Source organism: Rhinolophus sinicus, chromosome 13 (genome assembly GCF_057876585.1).
Source record: "Rhinolophus sinicus isolate RSI-liver-muscle chromosome 13, RSI-T2T, whole genome shotgun sequence".
NCBI classification, from domain to species: Eukaryota; Metazoa; Chordata; class Mammalia; order Chiroptera; family Rhinolophidae; genus Rhinolophus; species Rhinolophus sinicus.
The window spans coordinates 34,040,264-34,052,364 of NC_142513.1; the positions used below are offsets into that span (position 1 = coordinate 34,040,264).

The window sequence follows — 12,101 nt, forward strand, 5'->3', positions numbered from 1 at the left end:
TTCAGACACGGTAGGACCCACACTGCTGATAGCCCTAAGTCATCCTACCATTCACAACCCAAGCAGGAAGAGATGGTTCCTCCACACAGCTTTGGCAGAAAAGCCCAAAGGGAGGATTCTGAGGAGCCTCACTTGGGTTTCCTGCTCACACCTGAACCAACCACTATAGCCAGAAGGATTCCAATTGGCTTAGACTAGGTCACATGCTCACCCCTGTGGTTTGGAAATGGGCTAGTCCCACCCAGAAGGGGTCTGAATGATTCCTCCCAGTAAAAAAGGGCTCTGATACCAGAAGACATGGGGAGAAGAATGTTGAAGTGTGTGCACACACATACACACACAACGTTTTTTTATACCTACCTTAGGAAATTAAGATATGTGAGTTGTAGGCTTAGCTCTCTGACTAATTAGATGTAGGTCTCTAGGGTGATACATGACCTTTGGTTCTGAGTTTTCCAATCATTTACCAAAAGATGACTCATCCAACATTAGCTTTAAGTATTAAAAGAGGGACTTAAGAAGCATATTTGAAAAATCTTTGAAAAGCATAAAGTACAAAAAGTATAAAAGTATAAAGCATAATTAGGTAGAGCTATTAAAATAGTAAGTGAATAAATACAACTGATATAAAAGCAAATAGGAAAGAGATTCTTTCCTACCTCATCTAAACCTATAAAATCTTTAAAACATCTGTTACTATGATAAACTCCGTAAGAGGCCTCCAATCAAAATCTTCCTAGACAAGAAAGGAAGTACACCACCTTCCTGGAACTACTAATAGGCCCATAACGTTCTCCTCAAAAATGACTTGCCTCATTCTAACCCATCCCTGTTCTAGTCTTACCTCCTTATTCTGCTGATCTTCAAGAAGCAAAACAAAAAAATTTTAAAGTAACCATATACATATTGTTTTCCACTTTAAATGACTTGTATGAATTGACATATACGTGGTCATTTTCTGTGGCATCTGTATGCAATAGAAACAACCTAAATGTCTGTGTACTAAAAGGAGAATGGATAATAAAATTATAATACATTCATACAAAGGAATACTATGTAGTTGTTAAGAAGAATAAAGAAACTCTTTATTGATTAATTCAGATAGGATTTCTTAAACATATCAGTGAAAAAAGCAAAGTGAAGGATTGGTAGATAGATCGCTACCACTAATGCAAAAAGCAAGAAAGGGGGCGGCCAGATGGCTCAGTTGGTTAGAGCGCGGTGCTCTTAACAACAAGGTTTCTGGTTCAATCCCCACATGGGCCACTGTGAGGTGCGCCCTCCACAACTAGATTGAAAGAACTATTTGACTTGGAGCTGATGGGTCCTGGGAAAACACACTTAAAAAAAAAAAAAAAGGCAAGAAAGGACCACACGTCCCACACCACCCATAAATTCATGGACTAGCTCTTGATGAATACAAAGAAACTCATTACCTTGGCTGTCTCTAAAAAGAGGAGCTGGGCTGGCTGAAGGACAGAGTGTGAGAGAGACTTCTCCCTGTTTATCCTTCAGTATCTTTTGAATCTTGTACCATGTGAATATATTACCTTCGTACCAAATAATTAATAAACTAATAGTATAATATAGCACAAACCTTACGGAAGGACAAACATACCACCAAGTGATACAGAGCTCTAATAATCAAGCACAGAGGTTGATGCACTTGGGTGCCAGAATAATCAACTGCAAGTTAACAGTCTAACACAATAGCTGTGTTAACAGAGGATAGTAGATGGAATACAACAGTCACCCTGCCCTTCCCTAGCAACTTCATGGTGGGGACCATGAAGCACATGGCCATTCTATATTTGAGCAAACCACGGTTCTATAATATTAGCAGAAACCTACAGGGGCTGAGGTGAATAATTAAGTATTCAAACAAGAGCATCCCCTCCATTAATGTATGTACATATACATACACATATGTATGCAGGTGTACACACACACAACCCACACAAAGACAAATACACACACACACGGTTTGAAAATAAATGAGTGGCCAGATCTTTAACACATTTACCATTTCGCAAATACTCACTGAGAATATACAAGGAACAATTTAAGAGTGTGGTCAGCAACAACTAACAGAAACCCAGACCTACTATGACTCAAATGAATTGGAGTTTACTGTCCCCACCTAACAAGTATGTAGTCTGGAAGAAAGGGGCTTTTCCATTTGTGGCAGCAGGTCTATAGTGTCAAGGCTACGATTTCTGTAGTCTGCTGTCCATTCCCTCATGGCGACAAGATGACTGCTCTCACCCCAGGAATCACATTCATATTCAAGATAGGAAGAAGGGGAGAGGGGTATGCCAGCTCTTTTTATCAAGAAAACAAAGGCTCTCGCAGAAATCTTCAAACAGATTCTTGCTTATGTCTCATTGTCCCATATTGTATGGCTATTCCTAGCTGGAAGGAAGTCTTAAAATGTGAATATCAGTTTTTACAGTCCATGTAATAGAGGCTTGTAAGGGCACAGCAGATTGAGAATGACTACTGGACAAGCCAGCCCACAGTATGTGACACAAGTACTCTGATAGGGTGCAAAAGTTAGCATGTACAGGTAATGAAGTACGACCTCTGACAGTTTATATTCATTATTGTCTGATTTAATATTAAGAATATTTTCAAATGTGACAATATTATGGATTAACTGCATGAGGTGAGAAGTGAAAAAAAATATTGAGGGCTTTTCATAAATCCAAAAATAAAAAAATTAACCTGTAAGTCACATATTTATGTACCTCCCTATTAAAATGTAACTCTCCTGCCAAATAAATGCACATCCAAAAACTACAAACATTTACTTTCTGTACATTTCTCCTTAAATATGTTTTTATGTGTTTAATGAACTATTTTATAATTTTAATTAATTTCTCAGGATCTACGAACCAGTTCTTTTGCCTCAGCTTTGTTAAATGGTAAACAGTTTTGTTATAACTTGAGTAAAATCCCAAAGATTTGCTACTTTATCATAAACTTTCCTACGGAAAGTCAATTACCTGTAGAGTCATCATCTGCTTACATTACAAAAGCATTACACACGTACTTTTTTCTGAGCCATTTGAATGTCAGTTTAAAATATCATAATCCTTCATCCTAAATAACGCAGAAGACATTTCCTAAGAATAAGGTCACTCTCTTACCTAACCACAATAATATTATCATCTCTAAAGACTATTAATAACAATTCTAATCAATAAGACTATTAATTAGTAATATTTGTAAACAAGCATTAATTATCATTTAACCTAGTAAAATTTCTCCAATTGTCTTAAAACTTGTGTGTTGTTTTTTTTTTAATCAAAGGCTAATCACTCCCAAATGCTTGTGTTTAAAGTGCTGTTGCTTCAAAATCATTCAACCAAAGGGAGTTAATTTTCACCTATATCATTTTTATTGATTGTCAGTCAACTGGTATTTGGGCTGGATTCTTTAAATACAGGTTTCTATATGTATAAAATAGCCACTTGTTTTGCATCTTTGTATCTAAATTGTTACAGAATATAACAAGAAGCTCTTCTGAACATTATATTTTACAGAAAGAAAAGGAAAGAAGGGAAGAAAGACAGGCAGGATTATTTTTAGCTTTAAAAAAACTTCTAAAATGCACGCATGCGACACACACATAGATGTATAGCAAATACATTCAAAATTTAGACCCCCCAAATAATTACAGAATTTCTTATCACAAATTCAAGTAAGTGAAGACTGCTACTTATTTAACTCTTTTAAATGAATAAAATCTGTTACTTAAAACAAACAAACAAAGAAGATACTCTGAGCTTACCCAATTTGAAACTGAAAATCAACCCAGAAGCGAGGTAAAATAGCAGAAAATCATCAATGTCCCTGAGCCTCAGATGAGTATGCGAGAGCGCTCAGCATAAGTTGCCCACGATTAATGCTAATGAATGGACTGGGTTTTACCACACTCATAAAAGGTTAAGAATTATGTTGTTTATATACACTCTATTTTTCCCTCATGAATATATGGTCTTCACAGATGCAAAAATCAGTTACTATCAAATGTCTGATGGCCGAAAAAAAACTGAGGTTACAATGATGGGAAGCAACTTTACAACCATAAAAACAACTCTAAAATCTATTATGAGCATTATAATAATTATGGATTTATTTATTTACCCACATCCACCAAGTGTAACTTAAGCCCTATTCAAACTAATCATTCAATATACTGTACAACTCAGCCTTCAGCTTCATATGATTTAATTTTCCTTTCCTTCTTGCAACATTATAATTATGTGCTCTGAGTTTACTGTAACTAATATTAGTGGTTTTCTCCACATGCTCACAAACTAAAGGAACAGACAAAAAGGCTTTTTGATCACCTAATCAGTACCCTTAGGAGAAAAAAAAAATTGCTAATATGGAAACAAAGATCTTTCTTTTTCTTTTTTTTTTTCTACATGGGACAAAACAAATTCCTTGTGTGGTTTTAATTACATCCTAATACTTCATAAACATCTTTTAACATAAAATTCAAAATAAAGTACCTATTGTGAATAGCTCAGCAGCTCCCAATTCTGTGATGGCACCAACCTTTATAATCAAGTCCATGGTCCCTAAAAATCAAATAGACCAGCAAGTAAACTATGGTTCTTTTTAAAGTAACATGACACTGTTTACAGAGTTGTTTTTGTTTTTTCCCTTTTTTAGAACTGTGCTTATTATTTGCTTTCCAACCAAATAATATTACCAAATTATTTCCAGTTATCAAAATCTGATAGGTAATTTAAATGGTCTTTTCTTTGTTCCCAAAAGTACCACATCTGCGGTTGACACAATCATCTTCAGCTATTTAAAAAGCTCCAAATGTCCAAAATATACAGGATTTCCAGGCTCAAGGAGAAGGCTAGAGCTCTTGTGTAAACAGGAAACCTAGACCACAGGAAGAAAACCAACTTCAGCTGTGAATGCACAAAGCCCTAGAAAGTTACTTCTGTTGCTGGCTACCCATTTCTATTTATTCTGATAAGCTCATCTTGTTAGTCTGCTCCTGATCAATTTTGTTAGTAATTTAATACAATAACAAGCTTTTCTTTCTTCTTATTTGTAGGAAGAGAGGAAGAACTGAAAAATGATTGAAGCTGCTGGAAACAAGCTGACCCAGTTTTATCCCAAGATTCACCTTTAGGAACAATGCATCAGCCATGTCATAGACGGCAACTTCTGAGTATCCTGGAAATTGTGATGATTCTGTTTCTTACACTCAACATGACTGAAAAATCAAATTTAGGTATTACTCAATTTAACAAGCAGATGAACTATTTATTTTCAAATGATGATTGCTTGGGCCAATAAATGTCATATTTAACCATCAATTCTAGCCAAAGAAAAAAACAATGTCTCAAACTTTTACTTCTTTCAACAATTCCACTGAATATTACCTAACTAATCACTCTTCCTATTATCTAACCTCCTAGCCTTCTTGCACAAGTTTTCTGCATCTTGTTTTAATATATATGATTATTTCTTAAACTTCTATTAAAAAACAACAAAACAAACAAACAAAAAAACAGAAAAACCACCACTCTATGAGGTATTGCAGAGCTCACCACAACAACTCCCCAGAAAGAGACAAGCAAAAAGTATTCAATTTTGACATTAGCGTCCTAAAAAATATTCTGGAAGGCCCTTAGAAAACCACATTCATTTCTAAAATTATTGTCATGCTTGTAGCCACTTGCTATCTTTCCTTTTTTTTCCTTTTGTCCCCATTCCACCCACTCAAATTTATTCTGATTTGTAAAACTTCTACACACTTAAAAATATTCTGGGGTTCTACATAATTATCTTATGTCATGTGGAAAGAAAAATACGATTTATTTTGCAAGTTTGTGACCCTCTATAAGATGTACTCCAATTAAAGAAGAAAAAATATCAGCAGTACCGTATTATTCTTCAATAAGTTTGTGTATGAGTACACAGTTTAAATGCAAAGTTGTGATTGCCAGTCATCTATCAAACTCTAAACCATCTAGCTTCTCACCAAAGACCTTAGCTCAAAGACCTTCTTCATCATTTCTGGTCCTCTTTCTTTCCCAGCTGCTCAGTGGAGTTCCTTTTTCACTCTGCCTCTGCACAAACTTGAATATATACCCTCTTAATGCCTAAACCCAAAAGCTTTATCTTGATATTCTTCTACATTTCTAAACACATGGAAATTCTTTAGTTATGTCAAAACAATTCCTCCTGTCACTGGTTTCCAGATCAGCGTCCTCCTTGGTTGCATCTATTCTCCTTCCCTTTTCTATCTTCTTCACAGGATGCTCTTTCCACCCATCCCAAAGGCAGACATCCTCTAAGGTTGCCACCTTTAGCTCTACTCTCAATTCATTCTAGAAATATTTTATTTGCTAAAAACTGTTCTAGCTGCTGGGAATGTAACAATGAGCAGGAAATAACAGTCAAAGTTTATGCCCTGCTGGAGGGAGGTAGACAATAATAAATATGTATAGAATTAAATCAATAAGTGGTAACAAGAAACATAAACCAGAATAGGAGGGCAGGAAAAGGAGTAACAATTGTAGGTAGGGTGGTTAGGAAAGACCTCTTTGAAGATACGTCACGCAAGCAGCTCGGGCCTCCTCAGCTGGATCATCCATTCTGTAGGAGACACCGTAAACGATGAGGACGAGCCCAAAGTCCAACTTCCCTTTCAAGCTCCAGCCCCATATATCTGACTGTCTTCTTTACCTCTAGCCAAAATCAATCCCAAAATCAATCTACCTGCATGTCCAATGTTCTGCACATGACATTCTCACAATCTCTTTATTGGCATGCAATTTCAAGTCCATCAGAATCAAAAAACCATTTTTTTAATGCCTCTTTCACTGCATCTGTCACACTCCATCAACCATCAAGCCCCAGAGATTGTCTTTAAGAGTCTCTGGTACCTGACTCTTCCTATTAAAACTAAATCTGCTTCTCTAATTGCCACCACCTTCAAATAGGTATAATAGATTCATCTACAGGGTCTTCCTCATCCAATCTATCCCACTAGCACAACACTCTATTGCCGAAGCCTAGTGTGGCTCTTCATTACATTAAGTTCAATTTTTGTTTTGTGTCTTTTCACTTGTAATTACACCACTCTCCTTAACATATTCTGTCCACTTGACAATCAGATCATTTGCTGTTCACAAAACAATTCCAAGATTTCCCTCCTGAAGGCACCTCATTCATGACACTATCTTTGGTGTACCAGATATGACACCTCTTCCTCTGCTTCTTCTGAACTCAGTCTTTCCTACTTTATCATATTAAGAGTTTAATTATGAAGTTTTTCATAAAACATAAAAAGAACATATGTGACAATTTATCAATCATATTAGTAGAATAAATATCCATTAATCCACTCAACAATTAGAGCAGTTCAACACTACCAGTACTATTCAGAATACCCAGGTTCTCCTTCCCCGACAGAAACCACTACCCTGAATTACTTTTCAATACTTCTTGTTATCCTTTATAGTTTTACCATACATACATGTATAATTAAATAGTGTTTGGTTTTGCAAAGTTATATTAATGGTAGCTGACTACAGTCCATTGCAAACTGTATTTTTTCTTAGTATTATGACTTCTAAGGTTCATCCATACTAATGTACGTAACTGTAATGCATTCATTTTCACTACCATATGGTTTTCTCCTGTTGATGAACATTAGAATTCAGTCCATTTCACGCTGTTAAGAAAAACAATATTATAAACGTTCCTACGCATGCTATCTGCTACACATGTACATACGAGTATCTAGGACTACCTAATAAGTTCTTAACCCATTTATTTGAAAGTGTGATTTTTCCTATTAGTATTTTATCCAGCATTATCAGGTTATTTGCAATCAGGAGGTTCCAGGATCTCCATTTCACAAAATAGCCAGGAATGAAAGTGCTTGTATTTCCTGCACTTTAATATGATACCTACTGCAGCTTACATTTTATTATTCATTTGCCTTTTTTCTTCTCCTAGAATGCAGGTTCCTCAATATCAAGGCTGTTTTGCTTTATTTATCTGCGAATTTCTCACAGTAGCCAGCAAAGTACACACATGGCTTTCAATATTTGTTATTGAAATTTGTAAAATTTCAATATTTGTTAAACAAAAAGATGGTAAAAAAAATTCTGAAAGTATAAAAGCCCAGGACCCAAGAATTAGTAACAAATAATGCTTTAGAAGATGTTTAATTTATTGTTTTCCTTATTTTTGCAATTTGGACATGTGAGTACAATAGGGTGAATATCCCAGTTTTTATAACAATGAAGGAGAAACATGTTTGACTTTTTAATAGATAAAAAAGAATAAATTCTCTTAAGAGACCCTCGAGCCCCAGAGAGGTACAAAGAAAAATATTTGTATTTGAGTAAGAGAAATATTCATAAAGAATATGGAGAAAAGTCTTATAAAAATCCAAAAATGCACTGGAGAAGAGGACAGTATATTTTTTTAATTTTTCTAAACTATAAAGAAATTCATGAAACATAATTGATAATTTCAGATAAGAGGTTAAAATGGGTAATGACAATGTACTTTTGTTCTTCCTATGATGTCTAACACTCATGAATTATTGGAGTTTTAGTTAAATATTTGGTCATTAAAATAAAATATTTATTGAATACAACTTCTCAATTGAGCATAAAATCACAAGAGTGAACTCCCTTTAACCTCAGTTGTTGATGGCATTATGTATTTGACAATAAACCTATGATGTCAATGATAGTGTAAGAGTATTCCCCAAAAGAATAAAATAAAAGGATATCGAGCAAAACTACTTTTTTAAATCCTACACACCACATAAAATTTTTGAACAATAGTCACACAGACTGTAGGTTGATAATACTAATAACTAAGCTTAGAAAAGGGGCATTTGTTTTTTATAGATAACATATTTATCAGCCATTATACGAAGTATGATAAAAAAAAATACGGTGAATGTTCAAATTTTTTTTTAAAAAGTTATTTAACACCTATAGGTAAATAAAATTCAAAAATTCAAAAATATATTACAGTAAAAGACACATTGCCATTAATCCCCCTCAAAATACTCCCCCTCGCTTCGAACACACTTATCCCGTCATTCTTGCCACTTTCTAAAGCGGTTAGCAGTTCTGAAGCCCTTTTTCATGAGTGTATTTTTGTGCTGTCATGGCTGCCTCCATGTCCAGAATCGATTCAAAATGTTTTCCTTTCATGGTCATTTTGACTTTGGGAAAGAGCCAGAAGTTACACGGTGCCAGATCTGGTGAATAAGGTGGATCAGGACACACCATAATGTTTTTATTTGACAGAAATTGCCGTACCAGAAGTGATATGTGACACAGAGTGTTGTCATGATGGGGGATGAAGTAAAGACACTCACAAAAGAGGACTTCCAGAACTGCTTCAGAAAGTGGCAAGAATGATGGGATAAGTGTGTTCTAAGTGAAGGGGAGTATTTTGTGGGGGATTAAGGTTAACGTGTATTTTACTGTAATAATTTTTTAAATTTAAACATTCAGTGTATTTTTTGATCACACCTCGTATTTAGTAGTGAGCAGAACCAACTGAAAAAAGTTCTGTGACGTTACTTGTTGAGAACTGGGCAGGACACTATAATGCCACCCTGAAGTTCACGTACCACACATGCAGCCACAGTTTGCATGAAAAAAGAATAATTCATGAAACCAAGTTTGTTCAAAAATAACCATGAGAATAGGAAGTCACATCTGAAGCACTGTAAGGTCTGTGTGTGTGTGTGTGTGTGTGTGTGTGTGTGTGTGTGTAATCACAAAGTACAACTAAAAAGGAAACCTATTTCTTTTCCCTACTTAACTAAGCATTCAGTCTATAATCAGCTGGTTAGCATGAAGTATTATTAAGGCACTATTTTTACAGTACCCATTTTTATGGGTTTTCTATGTTACACAAACAGTGTTGTTGTTTTTTAAAAAAAAATGCATGAATTGGTTACTTTCTTTTATGCTTCCTATATTAAGTCAAACCAAAGCTCTGGATCTTGGCATAATGGTAATGCAAATGGAAACAAAAACAGTTCAATCTTCAAAATGTCTTTCAATTTTACTCTAGTCATTCTATCACATTAAAGTCTCATTTATCAAAAGTAGATTTTTAAAGATCTTTATATTTAAGAATTTCAGAGTATGTTTCAAATTGCAAAAAAAGGAAAATCTTTATTTTAATAAGTCACTGATGACTTTAGGAAAAAATACATAAAAATGAATGATTTTCTCATAAGTATAAAATTACTTTTAAAAAAGCTCTTATTCATGCAGAAGGTCATAGATATCAAACATACCACCAGAAGAGACAGGGTTATTTCAAAATTCTGCACAGATGGTTACTGCTATGCCATTTTAGAATCTCTCATTTAAGGTAATTTTACCATTAATAAAAGCTGAATGTCAATTAAAACAAAATCACCCAAGAAGTATAACAGAAAAATTGTCAAAAGCTATGAGCAGGTAATTCCCAAATTAATACAAAAGGCAAAGTTATATTTGGCCAAACTCACTCATCAAGAAAAGATGAAATAAAACTGGAAACCATTTTTTTAATCCATGATTTCGGATATGTTTAAACATTTGATAATGATCATTGGAAAAGAGTGTGGAGGGGACTTCTCATTTCCGGTTCATGTAAGGAGCTTGGCGGTCGCCATTGCAAGACATAAAAAGGGGAACAAATTCAAAAATCAACTCTTCTTATATCTGTCAGAGAAATGAGGCCACCAGGTAAATAACTGCCCTCAGAATTGGAGAGAAAGACAGTCAGATACAGAAAATCACAACTTACCAGAGCAGAAACCTCCACAGGAACCAGTGCTGGGTGGGGAAACCAGAACTGTTACTGAAGAACTGCTGGAGTCTCAATGTGGGCAAATCTGTGAGTTTAAACCTCCAGGCAGGAAGGACAGGGTGGCACACTTTTGTGAGCTTTACCTCCTGAAAATCTACCAGGATCTAACAGTGAACACTGGAGAAACACTCCCTCCTGCTTCCAGCAGGGGAGGGGAACAGAGAACCACTTTAAAATATGACAGAGCATTCCCTTCTTGTTAACAAAGCCTGCCCTCAAGAGGAACTATTTTACCAGAGCCTAACCTGCTGGGGTTTTATCAGAACTTAACCTCATCAGGAAATACTCAACTCCAGCCAGCTCTAACCTTCCACATGGGGAGGGGCACTTGCGAAGTTCACAGCTCAAAGTCACAACTTATCAGAGCAGAAACTAAATCAGATCTAATCACTGGAATATAGAATGTTTCCTCCACCCCATACCTTACCAGTATATTACTAGACCTACTTACCTCTGTTCCTTTTACCTAGTACATCATGTGCAGCTACCAAGAAAAACATTAAAGGAGCTAGCTGGGTGGCTCAGGCGGTTAGAGCTCCATGCTCCTGACTCCAAGGGCTGCCGGTTCGATTTCCACATGGGTCAGTGGGCTCTCAACCACAAGGATGCCGGTTCAACTCCTCTAGTCCCACAAGGGATGGTGGGCTCCACCCCTGCAACTAAGATTGAACATGGCACCTTGAGCTGAGCTGCCGCTGAGCTCCTGGATGGCTCAGTTGGTTGGAGCGTGTCCTCTCAACCACAAGGTTGCCAGTTTGACTCCCACAAGGGATGGTGGGCTGTGCCCCCTGCAACTAGAAAACGGCAACTGGACCTGGAGCTGAGCTGCGTCCTCCACAACTAAGACTGAAAGGACAACAACTTGACTTGGAAAAAACTCCTGGAAGTACACACTTTCCCCAATAAAGTCCTGTTCCCCTTCCCCAATAAAATATCTTTAAAAAAAGAAAAGAAAAACATTACAAGGTATACTAAAAGGCAAAAAAGCACAATTTGAAGAGAGAGCAAACATCAGAATATTATATGACAATGATGTAGGAATTATTAGACAGGAAATTTAAAACCACCTCACGGATGATGTGGATACGTGATCACTGCACTGTACACCTGAAGCTGAAGCTGAACAATAATGAATGTCAACTACAAGTTTATATATATATATATGTATATATAGTTACAAGAAGTGGAGTACAGCATTAGGAATAGAGACAGTGGAA

At 35.9% G+C, this 12,101-nt stretch overlaps 1 protein-coding gene across 10 annotated transcripts in view; it reads right to left on the minus strand.

Moving 5' to 3' along the window:
• The window catches only part of TASP1 (taspase 1), a 250,470-nt gene that overhangs the window by 77,206 nt on the left and 161,163 nt on the right, over nucleotides 1-12,101 (minus strand). For 7 of the 10 annotated variants that reach the window (XM_019752062.3, XM_019752055.3, XM_074318352.2 and 4 more), the window contains one exon: nucleotides 4,521-4,589. The exons of the other annotated variants lie outside the window; for them this stretch is intronic. In XM_019752062.3, coding sequence (XP_019607621.1) covers nucleotides 4,521-4,589 — 69 coding nt within the window. The remainder of the gene's footprint in view (nucleotides 1-4,520; nucleotides 4,590-12,101) is intronic. 10 annotated transcript variants of the gene reach the window in all.